Raw genomic sequence first — 24,789 nt, 5'->3', positions numbered from 1 at the left:
AGCCAGGTCAGAATTCCAGGATTGAACTCTTAAGTGCTTAGGGGCAGCTGGCAGGGCCCGCAGGCTGATAGGAAGCAACACCAGGTCCAATTTCTCCTGGACTGGCATGTTCGGTGGGGCAGAGGAGGAAAAGGACAGCACGTCAGCCCCCTGGCAGGGTACAGTGGGAGTTAAAAAACAGGTTCACACTGATTAGTGACATTTACAGTTGGGGGACAAACCATTCATTTTCTAGTGTTACACTAAAAACTCCAGGGAAATTGCATGCAACTTTTATATTTATCAAAATGGTATAAAAAGGATGAAGAAATGATGCTCCAAAGAGCCCCGTATTATTTGTCTTCTAGACCAGACAGTTCCATTGCGAAAGGTTCTATTTCCTGGGCAGAATGAGAACATAAATTATGAAAGTAAACAGTCACCTAAAGAAACTTCGTTATGAAAAGGAGCTATATGCAGCAGGTGCCATGATGCCAGAGACCAACCTCTGCTGACCAAAAGAGAAGGACAAGATTTACTGGTAAGGGAAGAAAGTAGGGTCGGGCGTGGCAGCTCATGCCTGTAATTCCCGCACACTGGGAGGCTGGGGCAGGCGGATCACTTGAGGTCAGGAGTTCGAGACCAGCCTGGCTAATATGGTAAAACCCCATCTCTACTAAAAATACAAAAAAAAAAATTAGCTGGGCATGGTGCCACATGCCTTTAATCCCAGCTACTCAGGAGGCTAAGGTGGGAGGATCGCTTGAACCTGGGAGGCAGAGGTTGCAGTGAGCCAAGATTGAGCCACTGCACTCCAGCCTGGGTGACAGAGCAAGACTCCATCTCAAAAGAAAAAGAAAAAGTAGGTCTGCAGTTTTAAAGTAATTTTTATGCATATTTACTATATATAAATATGCATGCATAGATTTTTATAAAATTGAACTACATGTATAATAAATGCAGTGGTTAACACTGCCTTTCAAGTTATTTTAATCTTTTGGCTTATCTGCATTTTCTCATTTTTTATAGCAATGGAATTTTAAAAATTTTTTAATGGAATTTTTTTTCTATCACTTAAGACAAAATTATTTGAGGCAGAAAAGGCCTGATAAGACATTCTGCCTCCATTGCTTCCATAAAGACACTGTGACGAACAAGACTGGCACAATCCCTCCCCGAGTCTGGTTGGGAAAACAAGCTTTGGGCAAATCATTCACAGGTGACCAGTGCCTGAAGTGCAGGGTCCTACAGAAACACGAGAGAGAGAGCTCCTCTGATTAGAGCAAAGACAGGGACCACTCACGTTGGATCCAGGGTTAAAGTCAGCTAAACGATGCTCAGCTGGGGGCTGGGGGAAGCACAGAGTGTGTCAAGAACCAAGAGCCAGTGTAACTGTGGCCCAAGGCAAGAGAGAGAGGCAGGGCCTGGCAGGTGCAAGGTAGGAACTATGAACACCACAAAGCCAAGAGGGACATGAGGTGGTGAACTTCCTATGAAGAAGACAAGCTTGGGGAGAGCAGGGGTGGGCCAGGGAGACCTACCAGGAGGCAAGTGCAGCATTCCTGGTGTGACACTGCAGCAGCCCCGCTGCCTACTGAACACATAGCTTACAGGTGACAGCACGATGGGCTATGTGGCTTGCACTCTCGGGTACAGGTGTCACCTGGTGATATGGTTTGGCACCGTGTCCCCACCCAAATCTCACTTTCAATTGTGATAATCCCCATATGTAATGGGAGGGTCCTGGTGGGAGGTAATTGAATCATGGGGGCAGGTTTCTCCTGTGCTGTACTCGTGAAAGTGAATAAGTCTCACAACATCTGATGGTTTTACAAAGGGCAGTTCCCCTGCACACACACTCTTGCCAGCTGCCATATAAGATGTGCCCTTGCTCCTCCTTCACCTTCGGCCATGATTGTGAGGCCTCCCCAGGCATGTGGAACTGTGAGTCCATGAAACCCCTTTTTCTTTATGAATTACCCAGTCTCAGGTATTTCTGCATAGCAGTATGAAAATGAACTAATACACACACTCTGCCCCCTTTCACGATCCCATTGTAAGCCTGAAACTCACACCAATGGCCTCAGAGTGTGCTTGGGACTAAGCTTTTCTTCAACAATTACTTTTTCCAAGACAGGAGGCTTAGGCACACAGGCTCTGGGGTAAAACCTCGGCTATGGCAATGACTAGCTGTGTGATCCTGGCTAATCGCTCCCTGACTCAGTTTAGTTGCCTGTAAAACCAGGGATCACATTTAAAGGGTTGTCAAGAGCATTCAATGAGATAAAATATGTAAAATACTTAGCATAGTATAAGGAATCCACAAAGGCCAGAGCTCAATGAAAGATATAATTTGCCCTGGATGTTCAATGTCTCAAATTCTGCTATTTTTACAAGTATGGAAGAATAAATTTTCTGAGTTCCCTCAAAGGAAGGGCAAGAACAAATTCATTTCATCAGCAGTTTCTTACTGGGCACCTCCTGTCTGCCAGACGAAGTTCTGCATGTGGGGATAAAAGGCAGAGAGAGGCAACAGGCACAGTGACAACAAAACTCAGCATCTCAAAAAAGTGGTGAGGGCCACGGGAAGAGTAACACAAAGGGAGGTGTGCAGAAGTGGCTGGAGTGGGCAGATCCAGTCATATTCAGAGAGGGGAGGGAAGAGGTGGGGAGTGGCCACCTGCTGTCTGGAGGAAATGTGGACACACTTCCTTGAGAAGGCAGAGGCATGTGTGTGTCCCAAGTGGCAAATCCTCAGTGCCTGGGGACAGGCCCGAGGAAGGCAGGTCAGACCTGCATACCAGAGAGAGGAAATGTCATGGTCACTGCTGTGGGGCTTCCCAGACCAGAGTCACAGGGACAGTCCCTGCTCCCCAGAAAGGAGTGACTGAGCAGCTGGTGGCAGAGTGGTGGGAACAGGAGGAGCCCCAGGCTTGTGTGTCCTCGCTGCCTGCCTTCTGCTCGGTTTCCTTATTTAACAGGAGTTTGGTCAGAATTCAGGAATGAAGAAGTTCTCTCTGCCAAGGAAGTTTCAAAGGACGGGGCAGCATTTCTACACAACCAGCCACCTCTTTCACATAAAATTTGGTGTCTCAATGTTACCCTTAAAGCTAATCTGTCTAATGTATGCCTCCTGTGCCAGGAACTGCGTTTTCTCGAACCCATTTTTCACCCGGAAAGAAAGATACAGCTTTGCTTCTCATTAACCTGTGCACCAAGAAAGAGGCATGTGGACCAGAACCTTTTCTTGACTTCTGGATACTATATACCTAAAGTATAAAAAACTCTTAATGACCCCACTCTGAAACAAACAGGTGAGTCAAGGTGGATCATTAGAGACAGGGTCAGCAAATTACAGCCTAAGAGCCAAATCCAGCCTGTCACCTGTTACTGGAAATAAAGCTTTATTAGAATTCTGCTACACTCATTCCTGCTGTCTGCTACTGCAAATAAAGTTTTATTAGAACTCTGCCATGCACACTCTTCTCCATATTGGCTCTGGCTGCTTTCACACTATAATACAGAGTTGGGTAGTTTTGATGGGCTAAAATATTGACCACCTGGCCCTTTACAGGAAAAGTTTGCTAACTCTTGATATAGAGATATGAACCCAGATCAAAAAAGAGTCTTTCTTTGAATTAAAACTCAAAATAATTGATAAAACTTCATTCTGAAACTTTCCAGTATGTAAACAAAAATATAAATTTTTTAAATGACTTTTATATGTTATTTGTCCAGAGACTACAATGATACTTTAATTCACATAAGATACAAAAACTTTTACGTAGTATCCTTTCAACTATGTCAAAACAACAACAACACCACCACACCGGCCTGCTCACCCAGCTCAGATCCAGGGCTCAGGAAAAAGTGCGTAATTTCTCTAAACTATCGTTACTTTATTTTGTGTTGCTTTTTGACAAAAGGGATCATTTTTTTTTTTTTTTTTTTTTGCTTTTCCTGTATCCTGATTTGGGGCATTAGGACATATTTAAATTATTTCTTTGATAACTTTATATCATTTAACATACATTCTAAACACATTTATCTAATTAAAGAAGTCTCTAAACCAACATCTTTCAACTTGATTTTGGGGGAAAACATGTACTCAACTATGACTTTTCTGACCTTTGCCCTCTGCCTACACTTTCCCGTTCAGAGGTATTTCTCCCAGTTCATAGCTCTCTTTCTATTCTCTCCCTTCAGTCTTCTCTCATAGCCTACGTTTATTCTGATAATCACATAAATTAGTTTAAGCTTGCATATTTACAGTAACTCTCTCTCTTCCGTGGTGTTTTCATTTAACATTTTCATCCTAGTTGGTTTCCATGATGACTGCCTGTTTTATCAAACACAACATTCCTATTCCGGGGGTATGTCTCTGACTTAATTCTTGGCAACTGAGAATACATTATTGGACAGTTTTTGCAAGCAAGGTCTTTTTAAAAATTTTTTAGAGATAGGCTTTTGCTCTGTTACCCTGGCATGCTGTGGCCTGATCACAGCTCACTGTAATCTCAAACTCCTGGGCTCACATAACCCTCCTGCGTCAGCCTCCCCAAGTTTTGGGATAACAGACATGAGCCATCATGCCCAGCCAGGAAAGATCTTTGATGTCACATACTCTGAGAATTTACTGAGTTGAGATGGTGTTCTTTTTAGATATTCATGATTGGACACTAAAGTGCCAAAAAGATTATCTTTGTCACTTTATTTGAAGACAAAATGCATCAACAGTAGCAACTATAACCCAATCTTGACAAGCTAGAGCGCTGACAGATCTTTGCTAGCCAACAACTTTCTAGGCAGGTAAAGTCTGTGCTACAGAAAGCTGAGGACAAAGTTCAGTTGAATACTGAAATTGGGGAAGATCCCCCCACAGGCTAAACAGTTCAGGCTGTGTCCACCCAGGTTTGCTTAGGACAGCTCTGCCTAGCTACCTGAACCCAGACTGTCCCTTAACTAAGCCCTTCCTCTCTTTCTCTGGCTTCCTAGAAACTGATTTTCTTTCTAGTTGTAATCCATGTGGGCTCCTGGCTGCCTCAACCTAGAAAACAAAACAAAAAATAGAGCAGTACCTGGCTCCCAGATACAGACCAAGCATTCTGCTTTCATCATAGTTCTAAGATGCTCAGAATATCATTGGGTCGCACCTATTCCAGTTTCTTGGTGATACTCCTTGGGCATCTGAGATGCGCTTCTAGACCTCTAAGGAGGCGGCATCCTCGGGTGGCTCTCTCCAACTGTCACAGTCTACCTGCTTTTGGAACACAAGCCTTGTTCCTCACAGATTCCTCTTGTCGATGGGGGTATAACCAACTTTGTAAATTAAGGTAAAAAGGAAAAGTTGTGTCCAGATTTCCAACATTGTACCTTGCAATTTCACAACTATAGTCCCTCTACCTTTAAATCAGTTCAAGAGTGAATACACCCCTATTCGATGAGTCTGGTGTTTAAACACAGTTTTCTCCCCTTTCTTCTACACACAGTGCCATATTCTCCTTGCTAGGCAGTGTGGGGAGTGGGAAGTGCTTTAGAAGCTGGCATGGCTGGGTGCAGCCCGTGGTTCAGTCACTGACTAGGACATGCTGGCCTGCTACCTGATATCCCCAGATATGAGTTTTCTCCTGCTAAAGGGGCTGGGTAGTATCTGTTCAATAGGGTTGTGGGGAAATGGGTTTAAATGAAGTGATACGTTAAAAACACGTGGTATTCACCATGGGTATTCACCATTCACCAGTGGGTCTCTGCACACTGGCGTGGCACCCACTGCAGTTTACAAAGCCATTCCACATGCCTCGTCTTTATTTCACCTAACATCCGTGAAACAGTTGCGGAAATGGAATACCACGTTCTTAACAAATAAGGATGCAGGGGAGTGAATGATTGTTCTAAAGCCCACTCTGAGTTCATTCAAGGCTCCATCACTCTGGTCCAAGTATCTTTCACTTCGTGCAACTGGAAATTAAGAGGCAAACATCTACTTTCCTTTCCAGCTTAGTACAGCAGGGGAGAAAATCCTTCTAGTTACCTCTCCCATGTCGTACGTGTCCCACTCTCCGAGCGCATACTGCAAATGTGCTATTTGGGGTGGCCTTTGCCATGGGACTGTCGGAGCCAGTCCAAAGTGACAGCAACTCAGCCACAGAGACAGGGGCACAAAACAAACAGCTTGACTTGCCCTGGAATATTCTTCTCCAGAAGAAACCAAGCCACAGTTTCACTGATGGAAACCGGCTCTAACTTGGGGAAATGAAGGGGACTATTTAACTGCCTGAATTTGTTGCAGGCAAATTATGAATTCTTAAAGATTTTTTTAAGCATTTAAATTTTACTATCTGCAATAGTTTTTCTTCTCCACCCTGCCACTTCCAAGACGGAGTTTCACTCTTGTTGCTCAGGCTGGAGTGCAGTGGCACGATCTCAGATCACTGCAACCTTCACCTCCCAGGTTCAAGTGATTCTCCTGCCTCAGCCTTCCCATTATCTGGGATTACAAGCATGTGCTATCATGCCAGGCTAATGTTTTGTATTTTTAGTGTAGAGATGGGGCTTCTCCATGTTGGTCAGGTTGTTCTCAAACTCCTGACCTCAAATGATCTGCCTACCTCGGCCTCTCAAAGTGCTGGGATTATAGGCATGAGCCACCACACCTGTCCTACCACCTGTAATCTTTTTTTTTTTTTTTTTTTTTTTGGGGTAGAGATAGGGCTGGAGTTCAGTGGAGCAATCTTGGCTCCCTGCAACCTCCGTCTCCCGGGTTCAAGTAATTCTCCTGCCTCAGCCTCCTGAGTAGTTGGGACTACAGGTACACACCGCCACACCAGGCTAATTTCTTTTGTATTTTAATAGAGATAGGGTTTCACCGTGTTGCCCAGGCTGGTCTTGAACTCCTGAGCTCAGACAATCCACCCACCTCAGCCTCCCAAAGTACTGGGATTACAGGCATGAGTCGCCATGCCCGGACTATCATCTGAAATCTTTTGCTTCCACTTAAAAGCAGAGCCCACAAAGATGCTCAGCTAGCCAAAGGGGCAACTGAGACTGAGCAGCCTTGCACCCCCTTCCCTGGTGGTACACTGGTACCTTATGACACCTTCAGCAGTCACACTCACTTCTACCGATGGCTGCTTCTTCAGGTTTCATGGATCAAATATGCCTCTCATCACTTATGAAGAATGGGAGGGGGCAGGGAGACAGGATCCAGGCGCTATGATTTTGTCTAAAATCACATCTCCTTCATGCTTAGAAAGCCCTAGATTTTGTCTTCTAATGTTGGCTTAAAATAATGCTTGGAATCTGGCTACAAAAAAATTGTAGCTTCTGGGACAAAAGTCATAAGCACATAAAACATCAAATTACATGTTAATATCCTGGCAATCTTAATTAGTCAGGGGCACTGCCAAGGGCTACCTGCCTTAAAGTGAGAACAGATACCCTGTGTGCCCCTTCAATTATGGTTTTTGTTCATGGCTTGCTGGATTTGAGTAATGCAATAGTCAAGTCTGGCACTCCCATTGATAGGTATTGTTCCATATGAAATTACCATTATTGTGAGAACCTATCTTTATTTATATATGTGTTTATCTGAGACTGTACCACTCTGAAATCTACACTGACTACTAACCAAAATGGAGTAAGGTTTAAACTAAGACAACTATCATTTTCAACAAATAGCTTGACAATTTTGATCTAACTTCTGAAAACTACAAATCAATAAATACAAGGGAACCAAAGCTGGGTATCCCTCGTGGTGAGAAGAGCTGAGATCTAAGGAAGGCACCAGAACCAGCAGGACATTCAGGCAAGAAAAAGAAGAAACAGAGTGAGTGCAACAGAAAGAGACATTCTTTAAAGCCCCACACTTAGAAATTATCTGTAAGCCTCACCTTGGATTACTGGCTTGATTATCCACCTTTCTATCTTGGTAACTCATCTATAAAAGCCCCAAATTTGGGACCTGGCTGCTCAAATGAAAAGAAAGCAGAGTGCCTGCCTGTCCTGAGGCCCTTGTCACCCGGCCCTCAGAGTCCCCTTTCTCTGTTCCTGAATGAACCATGAAGGGAATGGATTCTTAAAAAAAAAAATCCCAGCTGGGCGCTGTGGCTCATGCCTGTAATCCCAGCACTTTGGGAGGCCGAGGAGGGTGGATCATTTGAGGTCAGGAGTTCGAGACTAGCCTGGCCAACATGGCGAAACCCCTTCTCTACCAAAAATACAAAAATTAGTTGGGTGTGGTGGTACATGCCTGTAATCCCAAGTACACGAGAGGCTGAGGTGAGAGAATTGCTTGAACCCAGGAGGCAGAGGTTGCAGTGAGCCAAGATTGCACCACTGCACTCCAGCCTGGGTGACAGAGCACATCTCAAAAACATAAATAAATAAAATAAAATAAAATAAAAATAAATAAATAAATCCCAAAGCCAGCTGAGAGTGGCGAGCAAGGTGGAGATGGCGGGACTCCTCCAGGCATGCAGCACTTGTGGTTTCTGAGCAGTTGCTGATTAAATCCCCGGGTGTGCAGATGCCAGGCCAGAACCTTCTAATCAACTGCACATCTCAGGGCCTCCTCCTCTGCCAGCTGTTTTCTGAAAACACCAGAGGACTCGGGTGGCAGCAAAGAAGGAGAGCACGCAAAGGCAGGTGAATAGCAGGGCAGCAGCACGTGCCAGAAGCTGAACAAACAAGCGTGGAAGGGGCAAGAAGAAACAGAAGGACGAAAGCGGGGAAGAGAATTGGGATGCCTTTAAAACAAACCTTCATCCTCCTTCTTCCCATACTAGTGACGTATCTATGTTTTTCTTCCCCTTTTCTCCATGTTATTAACAAGACAGCAGGAGATGGAGTTATAAAACGATAATCCCATCTTTACCCCGAGCAGTTAGAAGCTGTGTTTGAGATGGTGAAAATGCCGTAACGTGTGTAATGTGTGCCTGGATGAAGTGCTCTCAGGCAGAGTTTTTCCATGATTCTCCTCCCTCAACTCGAAAGCGTGACACACACATCTACTCTTAGCTGAATCTATAGAGGAAATTGCGAAATGACTCAGAACAATTTCTCACAACTTACTTTTTAAAAAGCAAAAGCAGCCACCACTGTGGAGCCGGGACTTTATTACAAGGTGAGAATCTGCTATGAGTCATGAAAGGCAGAGAAAATGCCTTGAAACTCAAAACACATCTTCATTTACTCAGTACAAGGTTTTCACTGGACTACAATCTCTATGCAAGGATGTTTACAGAAGGCATCCGGGTGATGATTTCAGAACTCTGAACGATGGCGAGCGTCTGAGAAGGCCTCTGTGAAAGGGATTTAATGAGTGAATGAACCATGTAACACTATGCCCATTCCTTTAGTAAGTATTAAAGATGAGATTCCAAGCACCCAAACAGTGGCAGGTCAAAATTAGATAGTAATTGTGCCTATTACTTCTTTAAAAGAAAAAGGGCAAATGTCAACAAAGGCTTAGCTAATTTGCTGACATGAAAAGGGACAAGGGTAAGTTCACTGGCAATACCCTTGCCGGGAACACAGGAGCCACAGCTACCTGAGCGCCCCTGAAGCTGAGCATATAAAACGCCTCTCCCAGTCGATCAGACAGCTATTTATTTTACTAAAGAGATTCCTAAAATTTTGGTTTGTGATTAAAATGTAAATTCTTACTCCAAAAAAAAAAAAAAACAAACCCTAATTTGTTCACGAATGATAAATAAAATGATAAGTAAAACTTTCAAATAAATAAAACTTTCAAAATGCCAAAAAACCCCAGCACATAATGTTGCAACTGGCATTCAGCAATCTGGGTTTGCATCCACTGAAGTGCAGAGTTAAAAAAAAAATTAGAAAAAAAAAATCTGGGTATGTTTAACCACCATCACCAATATAATCTATTCTGGCCTCAACCTAGTCATTTATTTGCCATCTAGAGGTTGTTATTTATTTAACATTCCTCAACATCTCTTAGTACATTAAAAAAATAAAGCATTAATAGCTAATCTTATCCAGGCAATTAGACTAAGAGAAAAACAAAGTTCAAAATACCACTTGACTAAATAAACACAGTGCTTTTCAGATTGTAGGCATGGGATAACCGATTCTGCAATGTCACTAATACTAAGTCGAGACAGAGGCTCGGCTATTCAGATGTTTACTCAAAGTAAGGATCACGAGCTGACAGTTCATACATTTCTAAAGGGGAAAGGTAAGAATAAACATCCTGAGACTGGGAAGCTCTCTGGAATTGTACACAATTTCTAACGTATGTGCAGAAGCAATTCTCAGGGGACCCATAGCTTTCCTCAGATCCTCAAATGATCTGTTCAAAGTAAGTTCCTAAACAAGCACATCAAAGAGCAGAGAGGATCTGGAAACACGGTATTTAACCATCCTGACCTTCGCATACCATTACCTGAGAAGCCTCCAAAAATCTCAGAGGCTTCAGCTTCAGTGAAATGCGTGAAGGACACTAAATGACCGAAGCAAATTCTAATACGGTTCGGCTAAGATTCTTCTTCTAAGCAGCTCTCCATATTCATGGGGATAAGTGGGGATATCCTGCAGGAGGCTGCTTCAGATCAGGCATTCATGCAGAAAGACTGACAGGGAGAGACATCAGGGCAGGACAGCTAGTAAGACGGACCCTTCAGTTTCACAGATGCGGAAGTTTGACGGCTTACCCAAGGATGAAGAAAGCAGTGTAAAACTTAACAGCAAAAAAAATAAAAACGTGTGCTTTTTTTTCTTTTTTCTTTTTTGAAACAGAACCTTGCCTTGTCGCCCAGGGCGGAGTGTAGTAGCACAATCTTGGCTCACTGCCACCTCTGCCTCCTGGGCTCAAGCAATTCTCATGCCTCAGCCTCCCAAGTAGCTGGGATTACAACATGAGCCAGCATGCCTAGCTAATTTTTGTATTTTTAGTAGAGATGAGGCTTCACCATGTTGGCCAGGCGGGTCTCAAACTCCTGGCCTCAAGTAATCCACCTGACTCAACCTCCCAAAGTGCTGGGCCTGCAGGTGTGAGCCACTGCGCCCAGGCTCCCATGTGTTCTTAGTCTCAGTGCACCCCATGTCTAGGTGGCTTTCTCTAAGAATAGGCAACAACAGGCCAGGTGTGGTGGCTCGCCGTAGTCCAAACACTTTGGGAGGCCGATGCGGTTGGATCACTTGAGGTCAGAGGTTTGCAACTAGCCTGGCTAACATAGTAAAACCCTGTCTCTACAAAAATTAGCTGGGCATGGTGGTGTGCACCTGTGGTCCCAGCTACTTAAGAGCTGAGGCACAAGAATGACTTGAACCCGGGAGGCAGAGGCTGCAGCGAACAGAGATCACACCACTGCACTCTAGCCTGGGCAACAAAACGAGACTCTGTCTCAGGAAAAAAAAAAAAAGGCAAGAACCTGCACATGGCATTTATCTGAGGTTAGTTTGGCCTTAGCCTGAGAAATCAAACTTTCTGCTTTTTTCTCCCACAGAAAGCAAAATAATATCAAGGTCTCCCTAGCTCCACCTCTAATCCAGGAAACCCAGGAAGAAAATAAAGATCTAGAAAGAGGGCTGAGGGGCATAGAGATGGAAGACGGAAAAAAAAGGATGGACACGGGACACCTGCCGTTCAATCCCATCTTCACTGTCATCCAGGTGGACAAAATGAAAGGGGAGATGTCAAGCAGTTCTGGCAGGAGGTCCCTTGTTACCACCTAAGTTGCAGGGAGCTGGCTGACCACTCCTTGAACTTGACTTCTTGTTTGACTTGAAAAGGTCAAACATAGCCCACTTAAAGTGTCAGCTCAGATAGGATGGGAGTGAAGCCATGGCACCTGCTGTTTCAATGGAGAGAAAAAGCAAGGAGAAGCCCATATCAGAAATAAACGTGGCAAATAAATCATTAGGTGAAGATCAGCCTCTGCTCAGTCAAGGTCAAATATTTGTGTGGCCTCAGCTCTGGGGAATCTCCACGTCACTTTCCTGTGCATCACTGTCCCGGAAGGAGGAGGAAAGGGAGGTAATTATCTCTTCAGTGAGTTAATTTCAGAGCCAGGGTTCCACCTGACAGGCCCTGATCCTCCAGCCCACCCCAGTATGGTGATTCACACTGCAGCTCTCACAGCGCTGCTCTCTAGAACTTCTCTTTTTACTTCTTGATTTTGACTCTGAAGATGACTCTTAATAATAACTTGCTATTTTGTTTTTCTAGAAAAAAAAAAACAAGATGAAAGAGAAAAGTCTAGAGGAGAAGAAGAAAGCAGGGACAGAGGAAGGCAGGAGGGAAAGAAAGTACTGTGGTACAGAAAAGAACCAAACCCCACGTGTTCTCACTCAGGAGTTGAACAATGAGAACACATGGACTCAGGGAGGGAAACATCACACACCAGGGCCTATTCGGGGGTGGGGTGCCAGGGGAAGGAGAGCATTAGGACAAATAGCTAATGTAGATGATGGGTTGATGGGTGCAGCAAACCACCATGGCACGTGTACACCCATGTAACAAACCTGCACGCTCTGCGCATGTATCCCAGAACTGAAAGTATAATAATAAAAGACATGCTTAATTATCATCTATAACTTCAAGTTTAAAATGTCTTATTTTTGTCCTTAGTTTGTAATGCAAATCCCATTTTTTCATTAAAAAAAAAAAAAGAGGCTGGAAAGCCAGTTGTGCTGACAAAAGTGCCACCGTGATCCGAGGACAGAAAGGAAATGGGAAAAAGGGCGATCAGTGACCTCCTGGCCTCCTACCAACTTCACCATGCGCCAGGTGCCATCGTTCTTACTTTCCAGATAAGGAGACAGAAGCACTGGTGGGATGAGGCTGGCCCAGGGCTCCCAGAGTTCTTACCATGCAGCCCGCCAGGCCTCCAGACCAGTCTCTCCAGGCTCGAGTCCCCCTGCCATGCATGATACTCTGCTCCTAAACATACGTGTATTCCATGCCTAATAGAGAAAACGCAAGCCCTGTGCCACAGCTGCACGCAGACTCACAGCCTCAGCCAAAGTCTCATTCAACAACTCAGCACCCCCATGTCTGAGTTCTAAAAGCCAAACTGGCAAAGGCACAGCCAGCTGAGGACTCAATCAGGCAACTTCCTGTTGCTGACAATTTCTCTTCGGCCCCAGTCAGCCCACAGCACAGCCCATGCCAACAGCCCCACTGCCCACTTTTTAGTTTGCCTCTGTTCAAGAACCCACTTGGCAGGAGGAATCAGCCCGCCTGATGGGAGGGGCCAGTTGCAAGAAGTGGCGAGAAAGGCTCCCACTTCTTTCGTCCCCTTGCCTTCCTGCCACGCTGTGTTGTTCATCCCTCTCTACAGGATAAGCTCTCCGTTGCCAAACAGACTTCCATGCAGCCACTAGTTTGGGATGCTCTCTTCTGGATTCTCAATATTGCTCACATTTTTTTTCTGTTTTTCCTGTTGATATATAGGTGACATTGCCAACCCTGTTGAACACAGAGTGTAAGTTATCCCTGGCAAAGAAAAGGGCAGGTCTCTGTGTGCTTTACGCCACAGTAATGTCTTCTACAGCCACCTTCCTCCTGCCACACCCAGCAAGGGGCTGGCATCTGCCTGACACATCCACCCTAATGGCCAAGGACAGACCAGGAAGAGCAGGGAAGGAATACTCTGGAGCATGGAAAATAGGAAATTTACCAAAAAAAAAAAAATCCAGTGAACTACAAAGAGATCAAATCGCCTTTTAGACTCCAACAAAAACTAAGCACGGTTGTTTCAAACAAGTCCACAAACTTGCCTCCAAGTGTCTGCCCAAAGGAAGTGTGGTGTTAGAGTGGCAGAATAAGGCATATGGGGCTGGTGTCACACTCCGCCCAACTCTGACCCCTGGCGGTCCCTGTCCTTGCCACCTCTCTTCCAGGAGAGGCAAAGTCCGCGAGCCCTCCTCGGCTGGCAGAGGGTCTTACACTTCACTAAGCATCTCGGTGTTCACAGCCTACTCCTGCCAAAGAGAAAGTCAGATCTAACATACGCGATTTTCATTTGGTCACTTGAAGCGACCCTTGGGAAAAGCTCATCCATTTGCGACACTATATGTAAGAAAAAGCGGCTACATGGTAAGCAGGCTTTGTCTCCACGCAGACAACAAAGAGGACCCAATTCTTACAGCTTTTGGTTTCTAGTTCGTTTTCATCTCATGGGATGGTTCAGGAGAACTTGAACACTGGCACTAACTTCAAGAATACTACGTAGGCAGCTCAGATATTCAAGGCATGCAAATGTCTTACTTTCAACAACATTTTATTGAGGTGCTATTTGTTCACAATTTCCTACCTGCCATCGGATCCCAGATCAAGAGGCCATTAGGTGAGCAGAAGGCAAAACATTCTAACACATGTATACATGGGAGACACGCCAGGAAGGGGCAGCTCACAGCCTAACCCTCTTTCCCGTGCTTCCAAGACTCCTGGTTGTACAAAATCTCACGTGATCCCTTTGACAACCCAAGGTTGGTGTGGTGTTATGTTTATTTATAGAGGAGGATACCCAGGCTTAGAAAGGTTGGGTAACTCGCCCAGGCCATGTAATGATAAAGCCTGGTGGATGGGGACACAAATTCAGGTTTCCAAGCATCAGGTCAAGAGTTATTCCCAACATATCACTGCCTCCATGAGAGGGCTGCCTGGAATTAGGTCTTTGTGAGATTATTATCTTCCTGCTGGAGAGTGCCACACCCCAAACCATTTTTCAGGGACAAAGCATGATGCCATCTCTCTGTGCATTAAAATAGGAAGTTAGTCAAATAACTTGCATTTAGAAATGGGCATGTCTGGTTTTAAGAAAAGCAACATGATTCTGTTTGTCTAGTGAATAGCAACCGTGGAGAAAGATGACAGTTTATAAGTAAGTTACCTTTCAGCTTGACTCCCTAACAAAAACATAACCAGAAAGATCTTGCAATATTGCAGGCAAGTCCACACTGATGGGAGACGAATACAGCAAGAATGCTGAAAGCTAATCATGTGGTCCAATAATTTTTTTCTTTTCCTTCAGCTTCTTAGACAGGCAAGCTCTTAAAAGCAATTCATGTGCAAAAAACTCAAAAGGTTAGCTAAGTGGGTGAGCAGAAATTAAATATTAAATGCAAGTTTTATTCACGCTGAGTACCAAAAACCATAGCCACTAGTGTACGTTCTTTTTTTTTTTTTCTGCCTAGAAACAATAAACAGGACAAAATATACCTTAAACATGATTCAATTGCCAAGAGCACAACACACAGTTGTCAGACCGTGTATCTCCAGATTCTCAATGCTCTCTGTTCCATCAGCACAACGCCTACAAACGGCAAAAATAATCCCTGCCAAAGCTACACTAGGTGATTACATAAAACTCTTCCACAAAGCCGAAAAATTATTTCCTCAGGAATAACTACATTAAAAACTCTGCTTACCTTGTAGAAAACGGGTTTCATTTTTGTGGATTTTCTTTTACAGCATTAAACCCAATATAAGTATTAATATGTGCTATGCTCCAAGGAAATTTTACAGGCATAAAATTAATTGCTGTATTCAAATTATTCCTTTCTCTCTTTTCAAGCATATTTCAGAAAGATATAACTATTTCGGAGATGAAGTTCAGGACCTTGGAATGAGAAACAGTGACAGCGCTCCAGAACGAGTGTCCAAAAGAAGTTCTCCTGTCCTTAGCTGTAAAAAGCATGTAAGGATCACTGTCAGAATCCCTTCTGGGGAGAAAGGCATCTCTTCTCATCTGCATATCAGTCTGTAGACATTTTTAGAGCAAAAGCAACTTTCAATCAAGAAAAGGAAAACATGCAAGCATGCCTACATTCGGATCCAAATCTCTACCCATGAAAATCAAAGCCCTTGTTTACTTACATGCTGTACATAAAAAGGAAAAGTTCAAAGAAACCTGCTCACTCTGGGAGATCGGATCACATCTAAGTCGGCTGTGGGGAGATGTGTAAGACACGTGTTGTCTCTCCCTCTCATCCCTAGGCAATGAAAAAAAATCCCAAACTGCTCTTCCAAGTCACATTCACAAGGACGTCCTAGCGCCACCAAGCTCTTCCTCCACAGCAGCACCGGTGATTGGGGGAGGCTGGCCCCCTGCTCTGTTTCCACCCATGCCAGAAGCCTGCCTGCTCTAGAAAGCCACCGGGTTACCGCAGATGTGGTGACAAGGGGACCACAGAAGGCCACGTCTCTTGAGCCTCACAGCCAGCTCGGAAGGTGGAGTGCAGGCAGCATGTCAGTGGGGACTGCCTAACACACCTCAAGTTCCCAGAACAAACTGAAAACTCTTTCAACCTCCTCACCCAAAGGGACATTGCGTATTCCTTTCAAACTCCAAACTATTACAATAGCACATGCTAATTGCTAACAATACTGGGGGAAAAAAATCCCCCCTACAGGAGAGGCTGACAGGGTCACACAAAGAGCCATGACAGTAATAGGCACCCTTACAGAGAAGAAGGCAATCAATTAGGAACCATTTGCAGAAATTGTGGGGCTGTCAAAAGCCCTGGGTACAGCTGTGCTTCATCAAACCAGGCTTCGTTTGATTTTCAGGGGAAATGATTCTTTATTCTAATGTCTAGAATAGTTGTTAGTAAAATATCCCAAACAGCCCAGGTTCAACCAGGGTCTAATCTGAAAAGAAGTTAATGACCCCTGAGAAGACCAGCTGGGCTAGGACAGGAAACCCAGAACACAGAGACAGGTCTTCTCCCTGAGAGACCACCTTCTGAGGACATGGCACACGGGGGTCCCAAAAAATCCACTCTCAGCACACACTGGGCATGAACCAGAAACCTCCATGTCACCGCTTTAAAAACAGAAGAGGGCTGGGTGCAGTGGCTCACACCTGTAACCCCGCATGTTGGGAGGCTGAGGACATGAGCCCAGGAGTTTGAGATCAGACTAGGCAACACAATGAGACCTCGTCTCTACAAAAACTAAACAAAATTATCTGGGCATGTTGCCAAGCACCTGTGGTCCCAGCTACTTGGGGAGCTGAGGTAGGAGAATCACTTGAGCCCAGGAGGTCAATGCAGCAGTGAGCCAAGATCACAGCACTGCACTCCAGCCTAGATAACAGAGCAAGACCCTGTCTCAAAAAAATAAAATAAAATTTAAAACAATGTTTTAAAAAACAAAAGAAGATTGATTTAAACATAACCTGATGTTTCCAAGAGGTTTAAAACACAAAACAAAACCCTCAGCACAGAAAATAATGTAATTCTTAAATTTGAAATTTCTTTTCACTAATGTCCACCACAGTTTTTACTTTTGTTGGCCACTGATTCTTCTTTTTCAGGCAAGAAAAAACATGGAAACAGAGTAACTGCTAGGTTATTAATGAAGATTTCAAAAAATGTACTAAAATCCAGCTGGGCGTGGTGGCACATGCCTATAATCCCAGCACTTTGAGAGGCCGAGGCAGACAAATCACGAGGTTAGGAGTTTGAGACCAGCCTGGCCAATATGGTGAAACGCTGTCTCTACTAAAAAAAAAGAATACAAAAATTAGCCAAGCATGGTGGCACATGCCTGCAGTCCCAGCTACTCAGGAGGCTGGGGTAGAAGAATTGCTTGAACCTGGGAGGCAGAGGTTGCAGTAAACTGAGACAACACTACTGAATTCCAGCTTGGGTGAATGAGTGAGACTCTGTCTCAAAAAAAAAAAAAAAAAAAAGTACTGAAATCCATCATTATACATAAAAATATTTGTATCTAAAAAAGGTAAGGTGATAACAACGTTAGACTTAAGAAGAATTTTACAGCACATGATTGACATGCTCATACTCTTCCAATAAATTCTTTTCTTCTGCATTCTCTGGTGTTATTTGCCTTCTCCTTTCTCCACTTTTTTTTTTTTTCAAAGTTATAATGCATGGTTTAAAAGAGAGGAAAGAAAAAAAAGAGACCTTTCTCCACTTTTAACAATGAAGATTGAAGCTCAGATGGCCCCAGTTTCAACCTGATTGCAGCTTTTGCTCCTCTTCTAAATGTCTGATGCTCCGATGTTCACTTTGTAAATGTTTTGCTTAGTTACAACAGGCACTGCTAAAAACTGCTAAGTTTCCAATGGCCTTAACATGCTAACTTTTTGCATATCTATTTTGCTGAGTCTTAAAATAAGATAAACTTTGGAAAAAAATTCAATTCCTTCTTAAGAGCTTTGATGTGTAACTCAAGCAGATCATAAGAGAGGAGAAGTCATTATCCCTCATGGTGTTAAGTGAGGTTCCCCAAGCTGCCATCCTGTGCCGGAGCCCCCACAGGCACACTTAACTTAAACACATGGCCTTGCTCCATCAGTGTTTCAGGAGGATTTGATTTTCTAAAAAAAAATTTTTTTTTTGAGACGCAGTTTCGCTCTTGTTACCCAGGCTGGAGTGTAATGGCACGATCTTGGCTCACCGCAACCTCCGCCTCCTGGGTTCAGGCAATTCTCCTGCCTCAGCCTCCTGAGTAGCTGGGATTACAGGCACGCGCCACCATGCCCAGCTAATTTTTGTATTTTTAGTACAGACGGGGTTTCACCATGTTGACCAGGATGGTCTCGATCTCTTGACCTCGTGATCCACCCGCCTCGGCCTCCCAAAGTGCTGGAATTACAGGCGTGAGCCACCGCGCCTGGCCCGATTTTCTAAAAAATTTTAAGGCGAGGTCAGTGACTTAACCTGTAATCCCAGCACCTGGGGAAGCCAGGGCGGGAGGATCTCTCAAGCCCAGGAGTTTGACACCAGCCTCAGCAACATAGTGAGACCCCATGTCTATTTTATTATTAAAATGTTTTAAAATAATTTAAGACAAAGTTATCAAAACACATCTATTTGATGGTCTAGGATCCACTGCTTCATAAAAAAAGCTAATGAATATTAGATATGATACTGAGTTCCCAAAAACGAATAACCCACTAGACAGAGAAGGACTAAAAATGCTGATGAATTGCAGTTTAGTAAAATAAATTGCAAACTGGGACATAACCAGGCCAGCAAAGGCAGCTGAGGATTTGCTTTGCATCGGGAATGAGGAGGAGATGGAGGAGAATCTTGGAAGAAGATGCATGGAAAATGGGAGAAGGGAGCAGGGAGTGAGGAAGGGAAAGGGAGAAGAGAGGGGAGGCTGGGAGCCCATGGCTGCTCGTATCCCTTTGGAAGCTGGCAGGCTCTAACCTGGTGCCCCCCGCCACACACAGGGGATGTCACCAACCCCCAAAAGGTATCCCACGTGGCTCCTCCTATGGTTGCGCCATGGCCTGGCTCCTGGTGGTGTTGATGGCAGCCACAGCCCATCTGGAACAGTCACTGCCATGATGCCAACTGCATGGGGGAGGCACGGCCAGGGCTGTGTGTTCCATGGAGCTAGCAGGAGCCGGGAATATGGAAGCCCTGCCCAACCCTGAAATGGCAGGGCAGGAGCCTTATGATCCTTGGGCACAGCTGTAGCTGCCCAGCCGAGGCTCCAGAACTATACATCCCTGTGCTCTTGAGGGCCAGGAGCAGGTAGAAGCTCCGCCCTCCCAGGCACTGCTGCAGCTGTCTAACTTGTGACTGTGAGCTCAGGCATCTCTGTACTCTCAGGGTCCTGGAAAGCACCCCTCTGTCCTGGCAGGCTCAGAAGTGGCCTGCTCCCACTGCCTGGCTTCTCCCCACTCCCAGCACTCACTATGGTTGTGGAACAAAGTTGAGTCTGAGCCCAGGCACTGCTGCAACCCAGCCAGGTGTGCACACGCTCAGGGCAGGGCTGACACACCAGCACCCTGCTGTACTTCGGGCAGCAATGAACACGGGAACCAGGCTGAAGGGGGACTGAGGGCTGCTTGGCCCTGGCCTGCAAGCACCCCTTGGCACAAACAGCCTGGGCACCTTGAAGAGTGGCAGGAGGCAGACAGGCTTGTGGGTGGAAAGGGGTGGGTCCCCAGAAAAGCCCCACCTTCAAGCCAGGGAAGGTCTAAAGTCTGGGGGCCAGGCTGCCAGTCCCACAGACCAGAGTGGAAACTTATGGAGCTTTTGGTGGGCCTTTCCATGGCCATGGACCAATCACTTCCTCCCCTCTGAAGCCCATGACTCAGCCAGACTCAAAGAGACAACAGGACAACCAGCTGTGGAGAGGAGCTACCCACTCCTGGGTCTGCCCTCTACTGAGAGGTGAACACTCTGCAGCATGACCAGCCTGCGGGCAGAAGCTACCCACTGTGGGTTTCCTCTGAGCTGTTCTATAGCTCAACAAAGCTCCTCTTCATCTTGCTCACCCTCCCCTTGTCCACATACCTCATTCTTCCTGCACATGAGACAAGAATTCAGGACCTGACTAACGGCAGGGCTGAAAGAGCTACAACACAAACAGGGCTGAAATACACCCCTTGCTCGCCACAAGTTATGGGTGACAAGGAGAGCAGAGAGAAGGAGAGAAGAGCTGCGGCCCTTCAGGGAGCCCAGACCTAGGAGCTTCCTGAACCAGGGCTGTGCCACCCTCTTTGGGGCTCAGCAGTTCCTGGCATCTCCAAGCTTCCAGGTGCTGGTGCTGGCCATGGAAGCTTCTTGTACTATGCATGATCCAGCCACAGCCTCGCAGAGAGCTGGCGCCCATGCTAGAGCCTGAAGCTGCTGCCTGCCCCACCACAGCCAGAACGCCTGGCTGTGCACGGTGGCCGGACCCCACACTTGCTCACTCAAACACCCCTCACCACTCTGCTCACCCTTGGCAGGCATGGGATGCAGGCGGGTAGCGCAAGTCGAGCACAGCCTACCAGGCCGAGTGGGCCTAGCGGGCCCGAGCACGACGCAGGCAAAGGCACCGCTGACACACAGGCTTCCGTCCGGTGAGGTGACACCCTAAGAATCTTGTGATAGTGTTAGTTTAAACTCAACTGAGACATCATTCCACTTTATAACTTTCATTCAAATACCTATCATTGCTTCTATTTCTTCCATTCTTATTTTGTATTTAAGCCAAAAACAAATATAGAAGGCTTATAATTTCAAAATCGATTAAAACTGGACTGGATATTAACACAGACTATATTAATCAGACCACTTCTAAAAGGGTAGCTGACGACAAACAGTTAAAAATGCAGGAAAGGAATGGAGTGTAACAAATGCTACCAAGGATGTGGATAAAGTAGAAACCTCCTGCATTGTTGTCAAGAATGTCAAATAATAGTGCAGCATTGTGGGAGACCATGGGCTGTTGCTCAAAAAGCTAAACAGGGAATCACCACAGGACCTGGCAATTCCTCTCCTCAGCCTGAAAACAAGGATTCACGCAGATAACTCTTACACCAACATTCACTCCAGAATTACCCACAATAGCCACATGGCAGCAATAATCCAAGCGTCTATCAACAGATGAATGGATAAACAAAATATGGTGTATCCGTATGGTGGAATATTATGCAGCCATAAAAAAGAGTGAAAGTCTGACACATGCTACAACATGGATGAACGCAGAAGACATGATGCTAAGTGAACTCAGCTGGAAGATATGATGCTGGGTGAAATAAGAAGCAAAAGGACAAATATTGTGATTCCACTAATATATGAGGTACCTAGAAACTGACAAATAAGACAGAAAGTAGAACAGACATTATCAGGGAGTGGAAAGTGGGAGAAACAGTTCTTGTTTAAGGAGTACAGAGTTTCTGTCTGGGATAATGAAAAAGTTCTAGATGGTGGTGGTTGCAAACCAATGTGAATATACTTAATGCCACAGAAGTATACACTTAAAAACAGTAAAAAACGCATATTGTATGTTATATATATTTCTTCACACAAAATGACAACATTCCAAAAATAATTTATCTTCAGCCAAAAAAAAAAAAAAAAGATGCAAGAAAGAAAGAGAACAGTAATTCACACCTTTTGACAAAGTTTTCCTTGTCAATATCCGTAAGCAAAACCAACACTCTGTATCAACAGCACGGTGTGCACTGCTCTTCCCTGGCACACCAGAAGTCACGGAGGAGGTCTGGCTGAAGTAAATGGTTTCAGTTAGTACTTCACTTTGAAAACATACATAAAGAAGCTGGTTTCTTAAAATATATATGTTTGTATCAACTGCTGGACATAGACACAGGTAACTCCATCTCCTCCTCTCACCTCGGGTAAAGGTGGGAACTAACACTGCCTGCCCGGGTCTAGGTTTGCACTTTGGGCCAGTATCTTACCCTGAATGTCTGCTCCATTTTCTCCCTGTGGGAAACCTGATCCAGAGTGCCATCTGTCTGACTCCTTTTCAGACCTGTGGTGATATCAGGGACGTTGCTGAAATCTGCATGAAAAATGATAAAAACATACATGAGTTTGGCCATTTGAAGAAAATATTATCACCTGGTTTAAAGGCTCAGACAGAGAAAGGAAAGAAGAAAACAACCTGGGAGGCAGTACAGAGCAGTCCTGAATGACACTGAGGTTACAATTATGCACACAGATGGTCTTCTGAAACAGATCTAGCCTCTTGCTAATTGAAAAGGCAACATCTGCCTGTTTTGGTCAAAAGAGACCAATCAAAATAATGACTTAAATGCCTTGTCACTCTTCTCATTGTTGTGTAAATGATACTTCACTAAGCTCTGGTCTTAAGTAATTTATTTGGACCTACAATCAAACAGCAACAACTTCGTTGGCATTTTCCTATTTTTGGCTAAGTGAAGGCAAAATCACCAGAGAATCTTGGAAACCAATGATGTAATATTATACTTACTATAATCTACAACTTGCTCATTTACAAGAATGATTCTTTTGCTGGCATCAACCACAATTTCATCATAACTTGAAAGTCCCAAGAGGATCAGCAAACCCTTAGTAACCTCCAGAGTAAAGGTTAAGAAATAATATGAGGCAGGAGTGGTGGCTGATGCCTGTAACCTCAACACTGTGAGAGGCCAAGGCGGGAGAATCACTTCATACCAGGATTTTGAGACCACACTGGGCAACATATCGAGATCGTGTCTCTAAAAAAAAAAAAAAACCCTCAGGCACAGCGGTGTGTTGTTATAATCCAAGCTACTTGGAGGGCTGAGGCAGGAGGACTGCTTGAGAACAGGAGTTCAAGGCTGCAGTGAGTGGTAATCCTGACACTGTACTCCAGCCTCGGTGACAAAATGACTGTCAAGAAAGAAAAGGAAAAGGAAAGGGAGGGAGAGAGGGAGGGAAGGGGGAGAAAGGGAGAAAAGGAGGGAGGGAAGGGGGAGAGAGGGACGGAAGGAGGGAGGGAAGGGGGAGAGAGGGAAGGAAGGAGGGAGGGAAGGGGGAGAGAGGGAGGGAAGGGGGAGAGAGGCATAAAAGCAATAATTAAAATAGAAAAATAAAAATTTTAAATGTAAGTAAATTAAACATTAAAATGTAAATAAATAATATGAAATATGTAGAACACACAGTTTTCCAGCCTACAGCTGGAAGCATACATCCCATCCTCAACACTCCTCTCCAATAGAGACAGAAAGATTCGCCTCTATCAAAACATCACACAGGTTTTCATTGTAATTTGTGTATTTGATAGAATGTCCCCTCAACTAGGTGAAACCAGATGGTTTCTGATCCTGGTCAGGTACGATAAGAAATTGATCTGAGCCGATCTGGGCCCAAGAAGCTTGAATAGACCTGCAGACAAAGAAACTGCCCAGCATGATAGGGGCACAGAAGATGGTCTCAGGAGAACCTTTAGAAGCCAGCGGAACCCTTGGAGGTGGGCACAACTGATAGACAAGAATGCCAGCAGCTGGTTCATGCTGATACTGCCAACCACTACACAGTCACTTCTAAGCCAGGGAAGGCCTCCAGAAAACATCTAGTGATGTACAGAATTCTGCAGCTCCAATTCTTTTCTTCCATTACCTCATCCAACACCCTAATCTCTTCCAGATAAGGTCCAGACACACAGTCTCAGTCACACTTGCTGGCTGCAGAATTAAGTTAGCCTAGAGAATGCAGTGCTGATCCCAAAGGCAGGAGGTGTCCCTGGGGACATTTCCGTAGCAATGGCAGGCAAGGATACTTGGGCCTGCCTCCAACGCCACAACACGGAGGCAGTCCCCTCACCAGCAGGCTGACTGCACGGGAAGTAAGATGAGACCCTCAACCACAAGCGACCCACCACTGTCCTCTAGGACTGCCTCTTTTCTCTGATGTGTACACCTTGGCTTAAAGGAGACCAACATAGGTAAGTCACAAAAGAACGCCAGCCCTCACTCCTACTGCATCCAGCTCGAGTGCGTCCCTCTGTCCATGCATTCAACACATACTTCTTGAGTAGTAGCTGTTTTCCAGACACCATCCTGGGAGCTGGAAATACAAAAATGAGTTAAATGCTTTCAAGGGCTGCTTCTAGTCTGGGGAGAGGCAATTGGTGAGGAAGGGAGAGAGGCAGAGAGATGAGTGCAACCAGGTGTCACCGAGCTATGAGGAAAGCCCACAGGCCACTGAGTGGGGACACTCGAGATGAAAGTTAATTCTCCCTGGGCCCTTAAAAGGCATCAAAGGGGCTGGGTGCGGTGGCTCACACCTGTAATCCCAGCACTTCGGGAGGCCAAGGTGGGTGGATCACCTGAAGGGGGAGCTCAAGACCAGCCTGACCAACATGGAGAAACCCCATCTCCACTAAAAATACAAAATCAGCTAGGCGTGGTGGTGGCACCTGTAATTCCAGCTCTCAGGAGGCTGAGGCAGGAGAATTTCTTGACCCAGGAGGCGGAGGTTGTGGTGAGCTGAGATCATGCCATTGTACTCCAGCTTGGGTAAAAAGAGCAAAACTCCATCTCAAAAAAAAAAAAGACTTCAAAGGAAGCAGACACTGAAGCAAAGTCTTTATGTTGGGGGAGTGTTTGACTTTCA

General features: G+C 45.2%; 1 protein-coding gene across 14 annotated transcripts in view; it reads right to left on the bottom strand.

The window, feature by feature from the left end:
- The window catches only part of TIAM2 (TIAM Rac1 associated GEF 2), a 239,620-nt gene that overhangs the window by 24,519 nt on the left and 190,312 nt on the right, over positions 1 to 24,789 (bottom strand). For 5 of the 14 annotated variants that reach the window (XM_078370329.1, XM_017971503.4, XM_054254551.2 and 2 more), the window contains one exon: positions 22,125 to 22,228. In XM_078370329.1, the coding sequence (XP_078226455.1) occupies positions 22,125 to 22,228 (104 nt within the window). Of the gene's footprint in view, positions 1 to 15,378; positions 15,635 to 15,826; positions 15,952 to 22,124; positions 22,229 to 24,789 lie in introns of those variants that run through there. The other 9 variants (XM_008995294.5, XM_078370333.1, XM_078370331.1 and 6 more) reach the window with 9 other exon arrangements.

Source organism: Callithrix jacchus, chromosome 4, assembly GCF_049354715.1.
Source record: "Callithrix jacchus isolate 240 chromosome 4, calJac240_pri, whole genome shotgun sequence".
Taxonomy (NCBI): Eukaryota; Metazoa; Chordata; class Mammalia; order Primates; family Cebidae; genus Callithrix; species Callithrix jacchus.
This window is presented reverse-complemented; position numbering and strand designations above follow the sequence as displayed.